Source organism: Chiloscyllium punctatum, chromosome 31 (genome assembly GCF_047496795.1).
Source record: "Chiloscyllium punctatum isolate Juve2018m chromosome 31, sChiPun1.3, whole genome shotgun sequence".
Taxonomy (NCBI): domain Eukaryota; kingdom Metazoa; phylum Chordata; class Chondrichthyes; order Orectolobiformes; family Hemiscylliidae; genus Chiloscyllium; species Chiloscyllium punctatum.
The window spans coordinates 64,589,947-64,609,360 of NC_092769.1; the positions used below are offsets into that span (position 1 = coordinate 64,589,947).

At 42.0% G+C, this 19,414-nt stretch overlaps 1 protein-coding gene across 1 annotated transcript; it reads right to left on the minus strand.

Annotated features, from left to right (window-relative positions):
• Positions 1-543: 543 nt before the first annotated feature.
• Positions 544-11,057, minus strand: LOC140457171 (uncharacterized). The gene is made up of 2 exons (XM_072551233.1): positions 10,921-11,057; positions 544-3,026 (listed from the first exon to the last, which is right to left on the minus strand). Exons 1-2 carry the CDS (start codon positions 11,055-11,057, stop codon positions 2,093-2,095), a joined length of 1,071 nt encoding a protein of 356 aa, XP_072407334.1. The 3' UTR covers positions 544-2,092.
• Between the last annotated feature and the right edge of the window lie 8,357 nt (positions 11,058-19,414).

The window sequence follows — 19,414 nt, forward strand, 5'->3', positions numbered from 1 at the left end:
TCAGAAACCTTGTTCACAGCTGATAGTTAAGGTCTGGAATGCACTGCCTGCAAATGTGGCAGTGTCAACTTTAACCAAGACATTCAAGAGGGGGAATCAGATAATGAATAGCAATAATGTGCAGGGCTAAGTGGACAGGCAAGAAAATGACACTATCGTGTTGTTCCTTTGGACAGCCTGTGCAGATACAATGGGCAGACTGATCTCCGAATGCATCACAACAATTGAGATTCCGTTTTGATCTTTCAATGCAATCTGCTGCCGGGCTCTTCAGTCCACACAGCCTGATCAGGTTCACCACCTAGATCAGTCATATTGTGATGGAGGGCAAGCCTGTTACAAAGCAGGAATCAGAACACAGCAGTTAAAAGTAGCTACTCAAGGATGTCAAAGATTGGAAAGTGGTGTTCCACAGGGAAAAAAATGAATGCTCAGTTATTGACAATTTACATGAGAATGAGCATCAGAAATATAAACCCCAATTTTACAGCGTGGGAACAGAATTTCAGTAAAACCACAAACAGAAATTTAAAATTAATAAAATGTGGTGGCACAGTTCATTACATCTTTAATTCAATTGCTAACTGAACAAATCACAAAGAAGTGATAAACTGCTTTATTTATTAATTGATTATTATATTTAAGAGGTAAAGTTAACACTGAGGAGGACTACTATAAAGTCCTGGTTACTGACATGTACACATCAATACAGTGAGGAATTCTTGGTAACAAGCTGCAGATCCCAATTTATTTGGTGATCAAACATCCATTGTATCATTGCACCAGCATTTAAAGCTCCTGTGAACTCTTCAATTTGCTATTAATATGCACCGATTGATCCATTTTTCTTATTCATTCATGAGATATGGGCATCGCTGGCTAGGCTGGTACTTAATGCCCAGCCCTACTTGGTCAGCAGATGGTAGATGAAGTGGTAGAGGTGAGTATAATTATAAATTTAAAAGACATTTGGACAGGTTCATGAATAGGAAAGGTTTAAGGGATGCGGGCCAAACACAGACAAACGGGACTAGAAAGTTTCAATTTAGGAAACTTGGTCGGCTTGGACAAGTTGGACCGAAGAGTCATAGAGCAACAGACCCTATGGTGATGTTGAGCTTCCTTCTTGAAATGCTGCAGGTCATATGGTGTAGGGACACTCACAACACTGATTGAGGGGGTGGAGTTCCAGGAGTTTGACCCAGCACAGTGAAGGAACAGCAATTTACTTCCAAGGCAGGATGGGCGAGTGTCTCATAGGGGAACTTGCTGGTGCCGATGTTACCACGTATCTGTTACCTTTGCCCTTCTAAAAGGTAACAGTTGCAAGTTTTGAGGTGAGTTACTCACTGTCGAATTCCCAATCTCTGACCTATTATTGCTAAACGTCAAAAGCACTATATAAATACAAGCAGTTGTTGATGCGGGTTTAAAACACATCAAAAACTTCACCGATGATCGTCCTCATTTTTAAGGTGGAAACGTAATCCTGCCGTTTCAGTTTAGTCAGGAACACTGCACAGCTTTACACCAATCTCTGATTTAACAGAGTGTGTCCACAGAAACACAGCTATAATGGAGCTTCTCCTCTATTTTGTGGAGGTCGGAATGATGATAGTTACAAAACAGAAATCAGAGGCTGGATTCACAGGGGCTTTGGAACAGTATTTCCATCCATTGATGCTCTGTGGCTTTTCACATCACACAGCCTGATCTTGGTAAACGTGAAAATATATTATACAGAAGCAACTGTCACATATTGCTTCCACACCTTCAAATTAATCCACAAGGGGTCTTTGTTGCAGTGAAGAGATGAAAAAGACTAAAATACCGTCCCTCCCAGTGTGACTCTGAAGGATGATGGCCAGGCTGATATTCTGTTCCTGTTCTACATTCTTTTCCCGAGCTCCCACACAGGTGGGAGAGAAAAAAAATTAAAACAATGCGTTTGATATTTATCCAGAATAATAAGCAGCAAACTATGTTTATTTTGTTTTCAAAATCAGTATAAAGAAACCAACTTGTCAGAATGAAAGAATTCAATCCTTAACATGGACAACAGTAACAATAACTGCTGAAACCACCCCGGTCATCATTTGTGAATTCGCTGGTGTGTCAGGCAGGAGGATGACTGTGTGAAAGCCTTCCCACACACAGAGCAGGTGTATGGTCTCTCTCCAGTGTGAACTCGCTGGTGTATCAGCAGATCCTTTTTGCATTTAAAGGTCTTTTCACAGTCAGAGCACTGGAAAGGTCTATGATCGGTATGAACAAGTTGATGTGTCAGAAGGTGGGATGATCGAGTAAATCCCTTTCCACATATGGAACAGATGAACGGCCTCTCCCCAGTGTGAACACGCTGGTGAATCAGTAGGTCAGATGAATTGGTGAATCCTTTCCCACACAAGGTACAGGAGAACGGTCTCTCCCCAGTGTGAATGCGGTGATGTGTCAGCAGTTTGGATGGTCGATTAAATCCTTTCCCACAGATAAAGCAGGTGAACGCACTCTCCCCAGTGTGAGTGCGCTGGTGTTTCAGAAATCTGGACAGTCGGTTAAATCCTTCCCCACAGAAGGTACAGGAGAATGGACTTTCCCTCGTGTGAATTTGCTGGTGTTTCAGCAGGTAGGACGACTGAGTGAATCCCTTCCCACACACAGAGCAGGTGAAAGGCCTCTCTCCACTGTGAGTTTGCTGATGCCTCAGAAAGTTCGACGACTGACTAATTGCCTTCCCACATACAGAGCAAATGAGTGAACTTTGCTCAGTGTGAAGTTGCTTGTGTCTGAGAAGGTTGGATGAATGTGTGAAGCCCTTCCCACACACAGAGCACGTAAATGGCCTCTCTCCAGTGTGGCTGCGTTGATGAATTTCCAGTTTTGATGGGGAACTGAATCCCTTCCCACAATCGCCACATTTCCACGGCTTCTCCGCGGTGCTGGTGTCCTCGTGTCTCTCCAGGTTGGATGATCGATTCACACCTCCTCCCCACACAGTTTCTCCGACTGTGAGTGCTGTGATGTTTCTTCAGACTTTGCAATCAGTTAAAACATTGCTCCTTGAATATCAAATGTTCAGTGATACACAGTCACTGCTGCACTGAGTGGATCGGTCAGATTTTGATGGGATATTTGGTTTGAGATTCGTATCTGCAAAGTCTTCCTTTCAAAGATCCTACAAAAGGAGTTTACAAAAGTCAGTTCAGGATAGAAATACAGAACAGCAAATTTGAGATTTTAACCACTTTATCATGCTAATGGTATGTGGGTGTCAGAGGTAAGGCCATTAATTGTTGTCCATTCTAACAGATTGGATTAGATTAGATTACTTACAGTGTGGAAACAGGCCCTTCGGCCCAACAAGTCCACACCGACCCTCTGAAGCGCAACCCACCCACACTCATTCCCCTACATTTACCCCTTCACCTAACACTACGGGCAATTTAGCATGGCCAATTCACCTAACCTGCACATTTTTGGACTGTGGGAGGAAACCAGAGCACCTGGAGGAAACCCACGCAGACACGGGGAGAAGGTGTGGAGTTTGCACAGTCAGTCGCCTGAGGCGGGAATTGAACCTGGGTCTCTGGCGCTGTGAGGCAGCAGTGCTAACCACTGTGCCACCATGCCACCCCGGGCAGAGAAGTTGGTATGTGTAAAGTTGTAAAATGTGGAAAGCATTGAACGGTCCCTTTAAAAGATGTTTTTTTTCTGTGCTTAGCATTAAAACTGATTTGTAGCAGCAGCCTGAGTTTGCCAATACACAGAGCACTCAGACTGAAACATTTCATATCAAAAGGTCGAGCAGAAATTTTATCAAGGCAACAGGTTTTGAATTTAGCCAATCAATTTAAATCAGGCCCTTAGCTACCAAAAACTCATTAAATTTAAATCTGATGGTTTTGACAACCTAGGACCAATCCAATTGTAAAAATCGATAGGTCATCAAGACTAATAAAAGGAGGGAGCAGTTGAAAAATTGGCAGAGCTAACTGCCATCTGCCAGAGTTAACAGCTCTCAGCTCTTAGAGAAAGCACCATCCATATACCACGGTACTGCGGCACATCATCTATAATCCTGACAGAACAATCTACAGAGAAAGCACTCCTGACAGAGAGAGCTTGATGAAAGAAAGCACAGAAAATTCCAGAAGACACGTAATCTGGCTGTAATTTCAAGAGACTATATTATGGGGTTTTTTTTGTATATGAGTGGAATTCTTGTTTATTGGAACAGCATACCATAAATGTCTTGTTTTATTCGGGAATTATTAGTAGTTAGAGAAGATTTATTTGGTTTGTTACTAATTTAGTTAGGTTGTTCACTGTTAAGAGTTAGATAGATAAATTGTGCACTTGTTGATTGTGAAGTGAATGCCAGAGATTTCTTCTACTTAACCACTAAAAGTTGCTGAAAAAAATGGATTATGCACCTTCTCCCACTCCTTTTCATAGATTGTAGGGTGAAGTGCTCCCCTTTCAGGTGATTTGGTTTTAATTCCCAGAGAAGATGTCAACCTCGGCTTTGTAACAGAATGGGGGCTTGGGTCCGAAACCTGGACAGATTTGAAAGGATTTAAGGTACGATAGGTCCCAGACTTGGGGATTAGTGGTCTAGATCTATAGATAAAACTTAAGTGGGAAGTGGAAATCTGTTTAAATTTGGTTGCTTGTTGTTGGTTCAATCAAAAGTGGGGAAATGGCTCTTAACATTGCTAAAGGGGTTGAAGATGCTTCCCAAATTTGCTAAGGAAGTTTAGAAAGACAGAAGAATATGACCCTTGCAGAATTAGGCAAAAAGGCTAAAATTGGGCTTAACTCGGGTAAAATCAAAGCTGAAATTATAACAGAGTTAGCCAAGTATTTAGACACACCAAGGAAACAGTCAAGTGCAGTGGAATTAGAAAAAAAAAATTGAATTCCAAATGAGACAACTGGAGTTAGAAAATGAGCTTAAAAGGTTGGAGTTAGAAGAGAGCAAAAGAAAGGGAAAGAACCACTCCTGCAAAGGGGGAGAAAAGGAACGAACCACTGCTGCAAAGGGGGAGAAAAGGAACGAACCACTGCTGCAAAGGGGGAGAAAAAGGAAAGAACCACTCCTGCAGAGGTAAGGAAGAATATGTTCAATTTAGAAAAATGAATCTGAAACCTGAAGCAAAGAGACTTTAAACTACAGGATAGAAGTGAGGATGAGCAAACTCATCTTGGTCAACGGCCTAGTAGGGGTATACACAAACATTAACAACATTTGATGAAAAAAGATGAGGAAGCCTTTTTCATTTCCTTTGAACTGGCCAGAGATTGTGTGGTAATATTAATTCATACCAAGGTAGTAGGCAGGGCAAGTGAGGTGTTTGCAGTGCTGTCAGAGATGTCAGGAGAAGAAGAAGATGTAAAAAAGGCAATTTTGAGTGCCTTCGAATTGGTACCAGAAGCATATTGGTAACGGTTCAGAAATGTAAGAAAGGAACCAGGTCAGAGTTATCTCGAGTTTGAATGAATTAAACAACAGGTGGATGAGAGCATTCAAGATAGAAGACATATGGGATCATCGAGATATTATTCTGCTGGAGGAGCTTAAAAACTCATTTCCAGAAGTGACAAGAACACACGTTAAGGAACAGCAAGTTCAAAGAGACAGAAGAGCAGCAGCGATGACAGATGGGTACGGATTAGTGCACAAATTGACATCCAGCTTCCAACAGCGATTTCATTCTGTGAAGGATACCAGTTGGGAAAGAGAGAGATCCTTCAATGACAAACAAAAAGTAGATCATACTGGGAACAGTTTACCACAGGTGAAAAAAGAAACCAAAGAGGGTGAAAAAGAGGTGAAAGACCTCAGGAGACTTCAGTGCAATAAGGTGGGACACATAAATTCAAGATTTACTCAATTAGAACAGGAAGACTAGATAAAGAAGTTAAAATATTGAGAGATATGGGAGCTTGTCTGTCTCTAATAGTAAGAGATGAAAATATTCAAACTCCTTCTGAAATATTGCCTGAGAGAGTGGTAATCTGTGGAATAAGTGGAGAGAGGAGTAGTGTTCCCCTGTTTAAGATAAAGCCACTGAGTCAAATCAAGACTTGGGAAGTGATAATGGAAGTGATAGAAAACTTGGCTATTCCAAGATTAAAGTTTATTCTTGGAAATGATATAGCAGGATCACAGGTGGGAGTGATGCCCATTGTAGTGGAAAAGCCAAATGAAATCCAGGGAACTAAGGAGTTAAAAGAAAAATAACCTGGAATTTTTCCAGACTGTGTGGTGACAAGATCTCACAGGAATAAGTTAAAACAAGAAAGGAAAACAAAAGAGAAAGATGAAGGAGTTGAGGTCCAGTTAGCTAACACTCTGTTTGATGAGATGACAAAGGAAAAAACCAGATTAGCATGTGTTTAGTTCTGACAGATTAATGGAGTTACAACAAAAAGGTGAGACAATAAAGGATTTATATCACACAGCCTACTCAGAAAAGGAATTTGAGTGTATTCCAGAATGCTATTACCTTAAGGATAAAACCTTTAGGTGGAAATGGAGACCTTGGCAGGTTACTGCAGGTAAGACAGAGGCGAAGGTTCACCAGATTGTGTTGTTGGTAGAATACAGACAGGAAGCATTGCAGGTAACCCATGAATTAGCTGTAGGAGGTTCAGCTCGGAGTGAGGAAGACTCAGGCTAAGATACATCAGCATTTTTATTGGCCTGGATTACCTAAAGATGTGGTTGAATTTTGCCATACGCGTCATATGGTAGAAAGACCACAGGCAGTGATAAAACCAGTGCCTATGATGCCAATTTGTGCATTTGAAGAACCATTCACACGGGTTATGATTGATCATATAGATTCCCTCCCTAAAACCAAAAGTGAGAATCAGTATTTACGAACCATAATGGATATTCTTCCGGGTTTCCGGAAAAAACACTATTACTGAACGTCACGGCAAAAAAGGTTAGGAAAGAGTTTCTTACTTTTATTTTTAACCCTTATGGACTATCCAGGGAGGTTCGGCCAGACCAAGGGTCCAGTTTTACTGCCAAAGCGAGGAATCAAATCCAGAAGATTTGGACTTTGACATGCCTAAGAATAAATTGACTAATGAGGAAATCCTGAAGGAATGGGACAAGGTAGTGAGCGATCTCCCAGGAACAGAGAATTGATTTTAAAAAAAGGCTGTGACGACCAATGCCACAGTACACGGGGTTTGTAAGTTGGGTGGGAGGGTGTACTGTCACAAGGATGCAGAGATCCTTCAGCATGATCTGGACAGTTTGGGTGAGTGGGCACATCAATGGCAGATGCAGTATAATTTGGATAAATGTGAGGTTATTCACTTTGGAAGCAAAAACAAGAAGGCAGGTTACTACCTGAATGGCTGTACATTGGGAGTGTGCAGTGGGACCCGGGTGTCCCTGTGCACCAGTCGCTGAAGGTAAGCATGCAGGTGCAGCGGGCAGTAAAGAAGGCAAATGGTATGTTGGCCTTCACTGTGAGAGGTTTTGAGTACGGGAGTAGGGATGCGTTGTTGCACTTATTCAGGGCCTTGGTGAGGCCACACCTAGAATATTGTGTGCAGGTTTGGTCTCCTTTTCTGAGGGAGGATACTCTTGCTCTCAAGCAAAGGTTTATCAGGCTGATCCTGAGGATAGTGGGACTGATAAAAAGGAGGAGAGATTGACTGGGTTAGGATTGGTTCTGCTGGAGTTCAGATGAGTGAGGGGCGATTTCATAGAGACTTATACCATTCTAACAGGACTAGACAGTGTAGATGCAGGGAGGATGTTCCTGATGGTGGGTGTGTCGAGAACCAGAGGTCAAAGTCTGAGGATCGGTGAGGATCATTTAGAACAGAGATGAGGAGACATCTCTTCTCCCAAAGTAGTTCTGATGCCAAAACATTGAATGTATTCAAAAGCAACTAGATATAGCACTTGGAGTGAATGGGATCAAAGGTTACGGGGGAGAAAGCAGGATTAGGCTATTGAGTTGGATGTCAGCCATGATCGTGATGAATGGTTGAAGGGCCGAATGGCCTCCCCCTGTTCCTATCTTCTACGTTTGACATAGGCAATGCTGGTTTGATAAAACAACACCCCTACCAGCTTAATCCTCTCAAAGGAGGACAGGTTCAGAAGGAAGTGGAAGCGATGATCCAAGTTGACATTAGAGATAAATTAAATCAAGTGGAGTTTGCTGATCATGTTGGTCCTGAATCCTGATAGCACTTAATGATTCTGCATGGATTATCAGAAGGTCAACGCTGTGGCAAATTCTGACTTGTACCCAATTCCAAGGCTGAAGGATTGTGTGGGGAAAAAGTGAGTCGAGCCACTTACATCACAAAGTTGGACTTACTTTGTGGCTACTGGCAAGTACCATTGTTGGAGAAAGCAAGTTTCTGCTTTTGTAACCCAAAATCAACTTAGATTAGATTAGATTACTTACAGTGTGGAAACAGGCCCTTAAAGTAATGTCCTTTAGAATGGAAAATGCACCAGTCACTATTCAAAGGCTTATGAACAGAGCTGTTGCCGGATTGACTAATTGTGCCGTCTACATAGATGACTTAGTGAGCTTTAGCCATTCGTGAAAAGATCACATGAAGCATTTCGCAGAACTCTTTGAGAGACTACAGAAGGCAAAGCTGATCATAAACTTGACAAAAACAGATCTTGTGAAGGCAGAATTGACATTCTTCTGGCACAGCATTGGATACGGTCAAATGACATCGAGGAACAATCCTTGAAGAAGGAAGTATAACAATTTTTATGACGGAGTGGATTCTACAGGAAATTTTTAACCAAACTTTAGTACCATATTGGCACCATTGTCAGATTTGTTGAAAAATAGCACAAAATTTCCAAGGACAGAGCAATGCCAGGAGACGTTTGAGAATTTAAAAGTAGTTTTAACCACTGCATCAGTTTTAGCTATGCCAAATTTCCTGAAACACTTTAAAAGTCACCATCGACACAAGCGATGTAGGTGCTGGGAGTTATTTTGTGACAGGAGGAACTGGTTACTTTTCAAATAAACTCAATATTCACCAGAAAACTTCTGAAAATGAATTATTGAGTTCGGTAATGGCCTTGCAACATTTTAATGTTTACGTTGCAAGCAACGTATCAGAGATGACTGTGCATACCGATCATAATCCTTCAATATTTCTACAATGGTTTCAGGATAAGAACACATTTTGTTGGAGTCTCAAGTTACAAGCATTTAATTTACAGATTGTACATATTGCAAGTTGCAAAAATATTAATGCAGATTTAAAAGAAAAATGTGTATACAAGGTAGGAATGGTAGTGTTTCATGTTGTGCCTAAATAGAATTTGTATAAAATGTATAACCGTAGATTAATGATCAATGGATCTAGTAAAACGGAGTTAAGGTTTTAAGAGAGAAAAAAAGGCCATCTTTTCATAATGATGGTTCATTTTTTTTCTTAAGGGGGAGGTGTTGTGAAGTTGGTGTGTGTAAAATGGGGAAAAGCATTGTACAGTTTCTCTAAAAGATGGTGTATTTTTCTGTGCTTAGCATTAGAATAGATGTCTGGCAGCAGCTTGAGTTTGCTAGTACACAGAGCACCCAAATTGAAACATTTTGTATTGAAAGGCAAAGCAGCAGTTTTATCAAAGTAACAGGTTTTGAATTTAGCCAAAAATGTAGTAAATTTAAATCTGGTGGTTTTGACAACCTAGGACCAATCCGATTGTAGGTCATCAAGGTTATAAAAGGAGGAAGCAGATTGAAAAATCAGCAAAGCTAACTTCCACCTGTCAAAGTTAACAGCTCCCATCTCTTAGAGAAAACACCATCTATATACCACGGTACTGCAGCACACACATTTAAACTCCTGATAGAAGAATCTACTGTTAAAGCACTTCTCACAGAAGAGGAATTGACGGAGAAAGCACAGAAAATTCTAGAAGACATGTAACCTGGCTGTAATTTGAAGAGACTAAATTATTATTTTTTGTATACAAGTGGACATGTACTTACTGGAACAGCATACCATTAGAGTCTTGTTTTATTAGTTAGTAGCTAGAAGGGATTTATTTGGTTTGTTACTCGTTAGGTTGTTCACTGTTAGAGTTAGATAAATTGTCACTCGTTAATCGTGAGGGGAGAATCAGGGATTTCTTTTACTTAACCACTAGAAAAAAACCGAATTACACCCCTTCTCACGGACATTTTAAACAGATTATGGTTTGTGTGATTTGGTTTTAGTTCCCAGAGGGGAGGTCAACCTCCACTTTATAACCCACCATGGCAGATGGTGAAATTTGAATTCAATAAATATCTGGAATTAACAGTCTAGTGATGACTGTGAATCCATTGTCAAGAAAACCCATCTGGTTCACTAATGTCCTTTAGGGAAGGAAACTGCCATCCATACCCAGTCTGGCCTCCTACATGCGACTCCAGACCCACATCAATGTGGTTGATTCTTAACTGTCCTGCTTGTGATTAGGGATGGGCAATAAATGCCGGTCTAGCCAGAGATGCCCCCATCTCATTGCAGTCCCTGTGGTGTGCATGCAACCACAGTGCTGTTAATGAGTCCTTAGAGTTTCAGTGATTGAGGAGTGGCAATACAGCGCCAAAGTCTTACTTCTGTTGGCGAGGATAAGGAAGCTGAAGGTGTCCTGAGGAAGTCCTGCAATGGTATCACGGGACTGAGATGATCGACCTGCAACATCCACTTGCCTTTGGGCAAAGTCTGACTCCGGGCAGAGATTTTTATCCTGTATTCCCACGACTGTACTAGGCCTCTTGATGCAACACTCAGACAAATGCTGCGGCGATGTTCAATGCAGTCACCTTCACCTCACCCCCGGAATTCAGCTCTTTTTGTCTGTGTTTGGACCCTCCCTCTGTCTGTCTCTAAGACAACTCCTCTTTCAGCCCTCACCTCCGCCTCGACCGAGTACATCTCCTGACAAAGGGACGGTCCACAATGCCCTGCGCCCGGACCGATGAGCATGCGTACTTGGTGCGAGCCGGAGCGCTGTCCTGAGCGCTCGGCATTGTGGGAAATGCGACCGCCATTACTATGTCAGCACCCACCAGCCCCAGCCTCCGCAAATGTTCCAGCTCGAAAGACTGTTATCCTTCTCGTACATTAAAAAAAAATCGAATAGGGAGAAAATAAAGTGAACATTTCAAAGTATTTGTCCCACTAGCCAGGTTTTGAGTACGTTTTATTTCCTAAACCTGAAGCACAGAGAGGAATAAAACCGTTTATAAACCATGACGTGGGGGTGCCGTTGTTGGACTGGGGTGGTCAAAGTTAAAAAGAAAATCACACAACAGTAGGTTATAGTCCAACAGGTTTATTTGGAGCTTTCAGAGCACAGCGCCTTCATTGGGTAGCTAGTGGGCAGGATGATAGGACACAGAATTTACACTATATTACTATAAATTCTCTGTCCTATGATCCTGCCCCACTAGCTACCTGATGAAAGAGCTGCGCTCTGAAAGCTTGCACTCCCAAATAAACCTGCTGGCTTATTAATTAAACTGCATAATATATTACTGCTTGCAGCAAACCACGTGGGAATCATCCACTTCTCTGTTGGAGCCAAGAAAAAAACTGCCAGTTATACAGGAGCAGTATAAAATATTTAATACAGATAGCACCCACTCTCCGAAAGTAGAGCGTTTCCAGGAAACTTTTCGTAAGACGATAATGGTGTAAATGCATGATTTATATGGGAAAAAGTATCGCCTTTTTTTTCGTAAAAGTGAAAATTCTCTTCGGATTCATAAAAACAGATACAAATGTAGGTCTTTCGTAAAAAAACAAAATTACATAAAGTGAACATCCGAAAAGCAGGGGATACCTGTACTACGTAAGGTACAGAAATACAAATGATTCCATATCTATCCTAAATTATTTGTCACATCAGCAAGAAGTGGTTTGATTGGTCCAGTCATCCTATGTGCAACATTGTATTCAATGATGATTTTTGTTTATCTTGTAAAACATTAACTTTAAATTATAACACTTCTTTCTAACTCAACCACATAATCAACCCTTCCAATAAAGGGCATTTCTTAAGGCTTTCCACCATATTTTGAGATGAACCGAAATGGTGATTTACTTATATTTCATGTAATTTAATGACTGTACCTGATGCTCATGATTCAGCCTGGTATATATTGGGAAGATCAAACACAGATATAGCCACTTTGCAACTTCAAAATCCCTTCAGTTTCCAAGCTGGCCCCTTAGCTTCTGGCCATGTGTCATTTTAATTCTCTGTCCTAATCCAACACTGCACTATCCCAATAAAGCTCAGTGGGAGTTGGGGGAACAGCTCTTCTTTCAATTTGACTCTTTACAACCTCTGAACTCAGCAGTTTCTGCGGCAAAAGGCAGTGGTCAGAACCTGGAATTTTCAACCTGAAAACAAGATGGTATCTGATCCTGAAGAAATTTTGAAAGTTGACATGTATTTGAAAATGTGGCACTTACAGGGTTACAAAATACAAGTGGATGGATGGGGCTAAAATAACAGCACTTTGAAAGAAGTAGCACAAGTGCAAATTGTTGAATGGCCTCCTGGTTGTAAGATTCTATCTTTTGAGGAGTTGGTCATTCTATTCATTAAATGTGTTCCACCCTCTACTTTATTTGCAGGTGTTTCCTAATTCACTCCTGAAACATCACACTAGGGAGAAACAAATGAAATGTGGGCACCATGGGAAAGGATTAAATTCTAAGTTCAGTTGCAATCTCATCAGTGCAGTCACACTGGAGAGAGGCCATTCACTTGCTCTGAGTGTAGAGAAAGACTCACTTTGTCATGCAATCTATTGGCTCACCAGTAAGTTCACACTGACCAAAGACCTTTTACATGTCCACACTGCGGCAAGAGCTTTAAAAGGTCTGGGCAATTGATGCGTCACCAACTTGTTCAGCCTGACGAGAGACTAATCAGGTACTCTCACTTGGAGGCTGAGTTCAGGCAATTATCTGGCCTCACACTGAGGAACACCCATTCACCTGTACAGAATGTGGGAAGGGATTCATTTGGTCATCCTGCCTGCTGACTTATCAGGCTTTATACTAGGGAGAGGCCATTCACCTGCCAGAGTGTGCAAAAGCATTTACGCAGTCATCCAAACTGCTAACACCAGTGATTTCACACTGGGGAGAGCCCATCCATCTGCTTCTTGTGTGCGAAGAGATTTGCTAACTCATCCACTCTGCTGAGGCACCAGCAAATTCATAAATAACTGCTGTGATTGGGCTTTTCTGTTAATCACGTACAGGCCGGAATTATATTCACTTTCTTTGCCAAGGTTAAAAACACCAACTCATTTTTAGGGAATATTATTCTGGACAAAAGTCGTATCAGCTCAGTGTTAAATGCGTAGTGTGTTAAATCTTTACAATATCTCTGACATAAGTTATTTCCTTGTGAAGGACTTTCCCTCTCTCCTCTCTCCTCCATCCTCACCGCCAACAAGATTTGATCTCTTAAGAGGATGTGACAAGGAAGGTGGAGAAAGAAGACAAGATATATATTTGTGCAAGGACTGCACAAAACACTACATCGGATAAACAGGAAGACAGTTAACGATCCGTATACACGAACACCAACTAGCCACGAAACGACATGACCAGCTATCCTTAGTAGCCACACACACAGACGACAAGCAACATGAATTCGACTGGGACAACACTACCATTATAGGGCAAGCCAAACAGAGAACAGCCAGGGAATTCCTAGAGGCATGGCACTCATCCACAGACTCTATCAACAAACACATCGACCTGGACCCAATATACCAGCCACTACAGCGGACAGCTCGAACTGACGACTGGAAGCGGCAGAGACAGGCTACTATAAATGCCGAAGGAAACAGTACAGAAGCGCTTCACAGGAGGCTCCCAAGCACTGAGGATGTCACCTAGACAGGGGACGAAACGTTTGCAAGACAAATTCCCAGCTCGGCGAACAGAACCACGACAACATTTAAAAAGCATCTGAATGGGTATATGAATAGAAAGGGTTTGGAGATATATGGGCAGGTGCTGGCAGGTGGGACTACATTGGGTTGGGATATCTGGACGGCATGGTCGAGTTGGACCAAAGGGTCTGTTTCCATGCTGTGCATCTCTATGACTCTCTGACTATGATTTTCCCAGCAACCCTTTCTGGTCTTGATCTTTATGATGTGTGTTTTCACTGATCGAGGTGGTCAGTAAGGAAGGAACTCTCCGATGCTGCAAGTCTCTCTCACTTAGTTTCTCAGTTTACGTTATTAGGAACCAGATAAAGTTTCCAAATATCAGTATTTCTGAATACTTTATAATCCCAAAAAGCTGAACTGTTAACTGTTTCCCAAACACTTGATCCAGCTCGATTTCAATCCAGTCTAAAGATCCTCTGGCTGTCAGCAATTCAATTTCATTGACGAGAAGTGGGCCATGAAAATTCATGAAATCCTCCCCTTTCTTTTCAGACCTTTGTGTTTTTTTTAAAAAAGTAATCTCTGCAGTATTCTTTGTATTGTTTGAGTGTGCCTTTCAAGGGAATATAGTTCTTATCCCCGATTATAACTCAGATGTTAATTAGAGTTTGCTATCAGCTTTACGAGTTCCTTGTTTTATAATCAATGGATTATTTCGTTTGAAAGGAGCCTGGTGAAAGTGTCCTTTAGTCTGCATAGTAGTACAGTCAGGAATTAATGACTGCTTTGGTGAACAAGTCAATGCATCTACCCAGATAATGTAACTGGTAGTGTAATAGAGTTGTAGTGTAATTGATTACCCCAGCACATTCCTACTGTCACAGTGTGAACAACAGTCTAACCTCCTTCCTTCAAGAGGGCTACCCTTGCATTGGGAACCATTCAAAAAGAGGTTCAGGAAGCCAATTACTGGGATGAAAGGATTATTATATGAGGAAAGGTCTGGGCTTGTAGCCATTGGAGTTTAGAAAAAGGAGTGTGGTGATCTCATAAAACATAAGATTTTGATAGCCGGTTAGCTGCTGAGAGGATGTTTTCACTTGTGGGAGAATCTGGTGCAGAGAAACTGTTTAAGAATACAGTCTTTGGTTTAAGCCAGAGATAAAGAGGAGTTTCTTCTCTCAAAAGGTTGTTTATGCTTGGAGGCTGGGTTATTGAAAATATTCAAAGGTGGGCAGACTTTTCATCAAAAAGGGACACGCAGTGAGATCAGTCATAAATTTATTGGATGGTAGAGCATGGTCGATGGGCCCACTCCTATTTCTCATGCCCTGACTAATCCATTGTTAACTTCCTGTGATCTACAGCTTTCATTCTTAATATCAGGAACTCCCTTTGAGAAAATATACAATGTATGAGCAGGTAGGGAAAGAGTTAAGTTTTGGGTTGCGTGAGACAAAGGCTCAGCTAGCATGACTTGGATCAGAAAAGAACTTGCAGTAAACAATGAGGTGCTGGAGGCAAGGGTAGTGGGTTGACGAGGTGAAAAAGCATTCCTTATGTAAAGCCAGTTAACAAGGTTAAGAACATTCATTGTATAATGCCAGATGGCTTAAACTTTACTATCAACACTTGCTGATTGTAATGGTCACCCAATCAATATGGATGCTGCCTTATTTGAATGCTGTTCCTTGTAAGTGACTATAGAATTCATTAAGAACTTGCTGTTTGAGAGACGACTGAGAACTCATGTCTACGTGCACATGGACGATCGTTCTCTCTCTGTCCAGGGCCCGGAATAAAGATGAAGGAGGTAAAGCCATACGGTGTCTCTGACTGTTTGCTTCGACACATAGAGCGACAGGGAAATGGGACGACACATTAGTTTTTGTATTATCTCCTAAATTTCTTATTCAGATGCATACATCTCAACTGCATCAATGATTTAAGTCAGGAATGAAGGTCGCAGGACTAAGCCCAATGCAACTTCACTGGAAGCAATCATCCTGTTTTATAAACAAACACCCAGTGACCATCATTCACTACTTCCTCCCATCAAGTAAACTTTGGATGCAAGTTGTAACTTGTGCTTGGATCTCGTGAACTTTACTTTTATGCTCAATCTGCCACATAAACTTTCTAGACCTTTCAAAAGGAACGGAGATAAATACATTCAAGAAAAGGGAATGGAAACGAGCTGAATGACTGAGATAAAGTCAGTGAAGGAGAGGAGGAGAAGCCCGTAAAGCATAAACTCCAGCACAGACCAACTAGAGCCTGTTGCCGTTAGCTATTATCAGTTCTAAAGAAGCCTAAGAAAATCTGGTACACAAGCTGAAGACAGGATTGGGAAGTGGGGTGGAGCCCAGAGTGACCACAGCTAGTTTGACAATCCTCAACTCTAATTTCCCACCTTATCCCAATAACCCTGATTCCCATATTGTGGACACACTACAAGTGTTCAGTGACAGAAGAGCTTTTAAATGTCTGATTTCAGGAAGATGTATGAAGGTTTTGTGGAGCTGATGTGTTTTTGATGCGTTCGCACCGAGAAGAGATCATTCAACTACTCCCACTGCTTCATAGGATTATGTTAACTCATTGTCAACCAGCACATTCACACTGTTGAAAGAACTGTCATCTGTTCAGTTTGGGAAAAGATTCAAAGCAGTCATCCACGTCATTAAGCAGCAATATGCTCATTTTGAAACAAAAACCTTTCAAATTTTGTGATCAGGGATTTAAAAGCAAAATAGATGTGATGTCTTTCTTACAAACCCATTGACAATGAGAAGCTGTTCATCTGTTTTATATGTTCGACAATTGTCACTCAGCTCACTAACTGAGACACTTGTGAGTTCAAGTGACAGCAGCAATTGCATTCTACTGTTAATCACAGTCAGGAAGGATTATGAGCGGCATGGTGCCTCAGTGGTTAGCACTGCTGCCTCACAGCACCAGGGATCCAGGTTCGATTCCAGTCTCGGGCCACTGTCTGTGTGGGGTTTGCATAATCTCCCAGTGTGTGTGTGGGTTCCCTCCAGGTGCTCTGGTTTCCTCCCACAGTCCAAAGATGTGCAGGTGAACTGGCCGTGCTAAATCGCTCAGTGTTAGGTGCAATAGTCAGAAGTAAATGTTGACAATAGTGTAGGGGATTGGGTCTGGGTGGGTTACTCTTCTGAGGGTCGGTGCGGACTTGTTGAGCCAAACGGCCTCTTTCCAAATTGTAGGGATTCTCATCAAAATGTTGTAACATTTGAGTTTTGCTTCTGCTGATGTTAATAATCATTGTAACTGGGCTGCAACTTGATATTTTGGAGACATGGTTAATAATTCAGCTGTCGATTTTCCTCTCCCATCTGAAAGTTTAACATCACCTGGCTAGAAAGGATAATCTGTGGAGGGATCGTTGGCAGGTACAGAGCTTCAGCCTGCACACAGCCCTTCAGAGTCACATTGAGAGGGACAAATATAGTGATCTTTCTCATCTCGCTTCTCTGACAGCAAAATCCCCATCTGAGTTAATCCTGAAAATGTAGAAAAAATGCTTCCCAGCCGCACTTTTCAATGGTTCTGACTCAGGCACAGAACAGAAAGCTACTTTATAATTATGCTTCGAGTCAGGAAGAACATCAATGAATGCTGGAAATCTGCTGCCAAATCAAGATTTGGTGTCAAACAGTGATCTGTTCCTGACAAAGTAAAACAACAGGTTTAAATTGCTGGTATAAAACCGACTGTAGCCCTTACATGCAACAACTACATTAAGGTTGGTGCTGACTTAAAATAGACCTGTTTGAAATAAATTGTTTAAAATCTGCATTAAAATGGCATGAGATGGAGGAGTTCACAGGAGCTTGTAAACCGCAGGTACAATTATACAATAGACGTTTAATCCACATAGATAGAACAACCTGTCTTTCTAAAGAATTCCCTGTTTTATTGTGAGAGATATCAGAAAAAAAAGAAAAACACACAGTCTGCCCATCAGATGCTTCTGTGCATGGTTTTTAGTAAACAATGATGCTGTGACCTCTTCAATGTGTCAGCAGGCTGGATGGATAAGCAAGCCCCTTCCCACGAGGGACAGATGAATGGCCTCTCCTCAGTGTGAACTCGGTGTTTCCCCGACTAAAGAATCCCCAATCAGTACTGCACTTCCTTTCTCCATCCTCCTTCTTCAACACTCCCACTCCCACAACCCATGCTACAATCAAGCTGCTTATGGTGCCAGAAACGTGGATCTGACTGTATTCCTCTGAGGCATCAATACCCTCACCAACATCCAAAATAATGGTTGGTGAGTCAGATCCATGACTGTCTGTTCATTCTGGTCTGTCTGGGGAGGTTACCTATTCTCTTCTTCCCACTTGTCCCTTGACCACCGTGGGTGGCACGGTGGCACAGTGGTTAGCACTGCTGCCTCACAGCGCCAGAGACCCGGGTTCAATTCCCCCCTCAGGCGACTGACTGTGTGGAGTTTGCACATTCTCCCCATGTCTGCGTGGGTTTCCTCCGGGTGCTCCGGTTTCCTCCCATAGTCCAAAGATGTGCAGGTCAGGTGAATTAGCCACGCTAAATTGCCCGTAGTGTTAGATGAAGGGGTAAGTGTAGGGATATGGGTGGGTTGTGCTTCGGCGGATCGGTATGGATTTGTTGGGCCGAAGGGCCTGTTTCCACACTGTAAGTAATCTAAGTAAATCTAAGTAAATGTGCTATTCATGTAACCCTCAGCCTTGCGAAAACAGTCATAGTCATGGAGTTGTGCAGCATAAAAACAGACCCTTGGTCCAACTCGTTGATGCCAACCAAATATCCAAAATTTATCTAGTTCCATTTGACAGCATTTGGCCCATATCCTCCTAAACCCTTGCTCTTCATGAATCCATTCAAACACCTTTCAAATATTGTAATTGTACCAGCCTCCCAGCACCTGCTTCCATCCATGCACCATCCTCTGCGACTTCCCTACATCTGGGGTAAAGACATTGGCTTTTCAGCCTATCCCCTTCATGATTTTATTAACCTCTGTAAGGTCACCCCACAACCTTTGATGCTCCAGGCCAAACAGCCCCAGCCTCTCCACATAGGTCAAACCTTCCAATATCAACAACATCCTTGTAAATCTTTACTGAACCCTTTCAAGTGTGACCACATCTTTCCTACTGCAGTTGAGACACCAGAACTGAACACAGTATTCCAAAAGTGACTTGACCAATGTGCTATACAGCTGCAACATAACATCCCAACTCCTATACACAATGCTCTGACCTATAAAGGAAAGTGTACCAAATGCCTTGTCTACCTGTGACTCTACTTTTAAGGAACTATGAGCCTGCACCTCAAGGTCTCTTTGTCTGGCCACTCTCCCCAGGATCCTACCATTAAGGGCATAAGTTTTGCCCCAATTTGCCTTACCAAAACGCAACACCTCATATTTATCTGAATTAAACTCAATCTGCCACTCTGTGATCCATCTGATC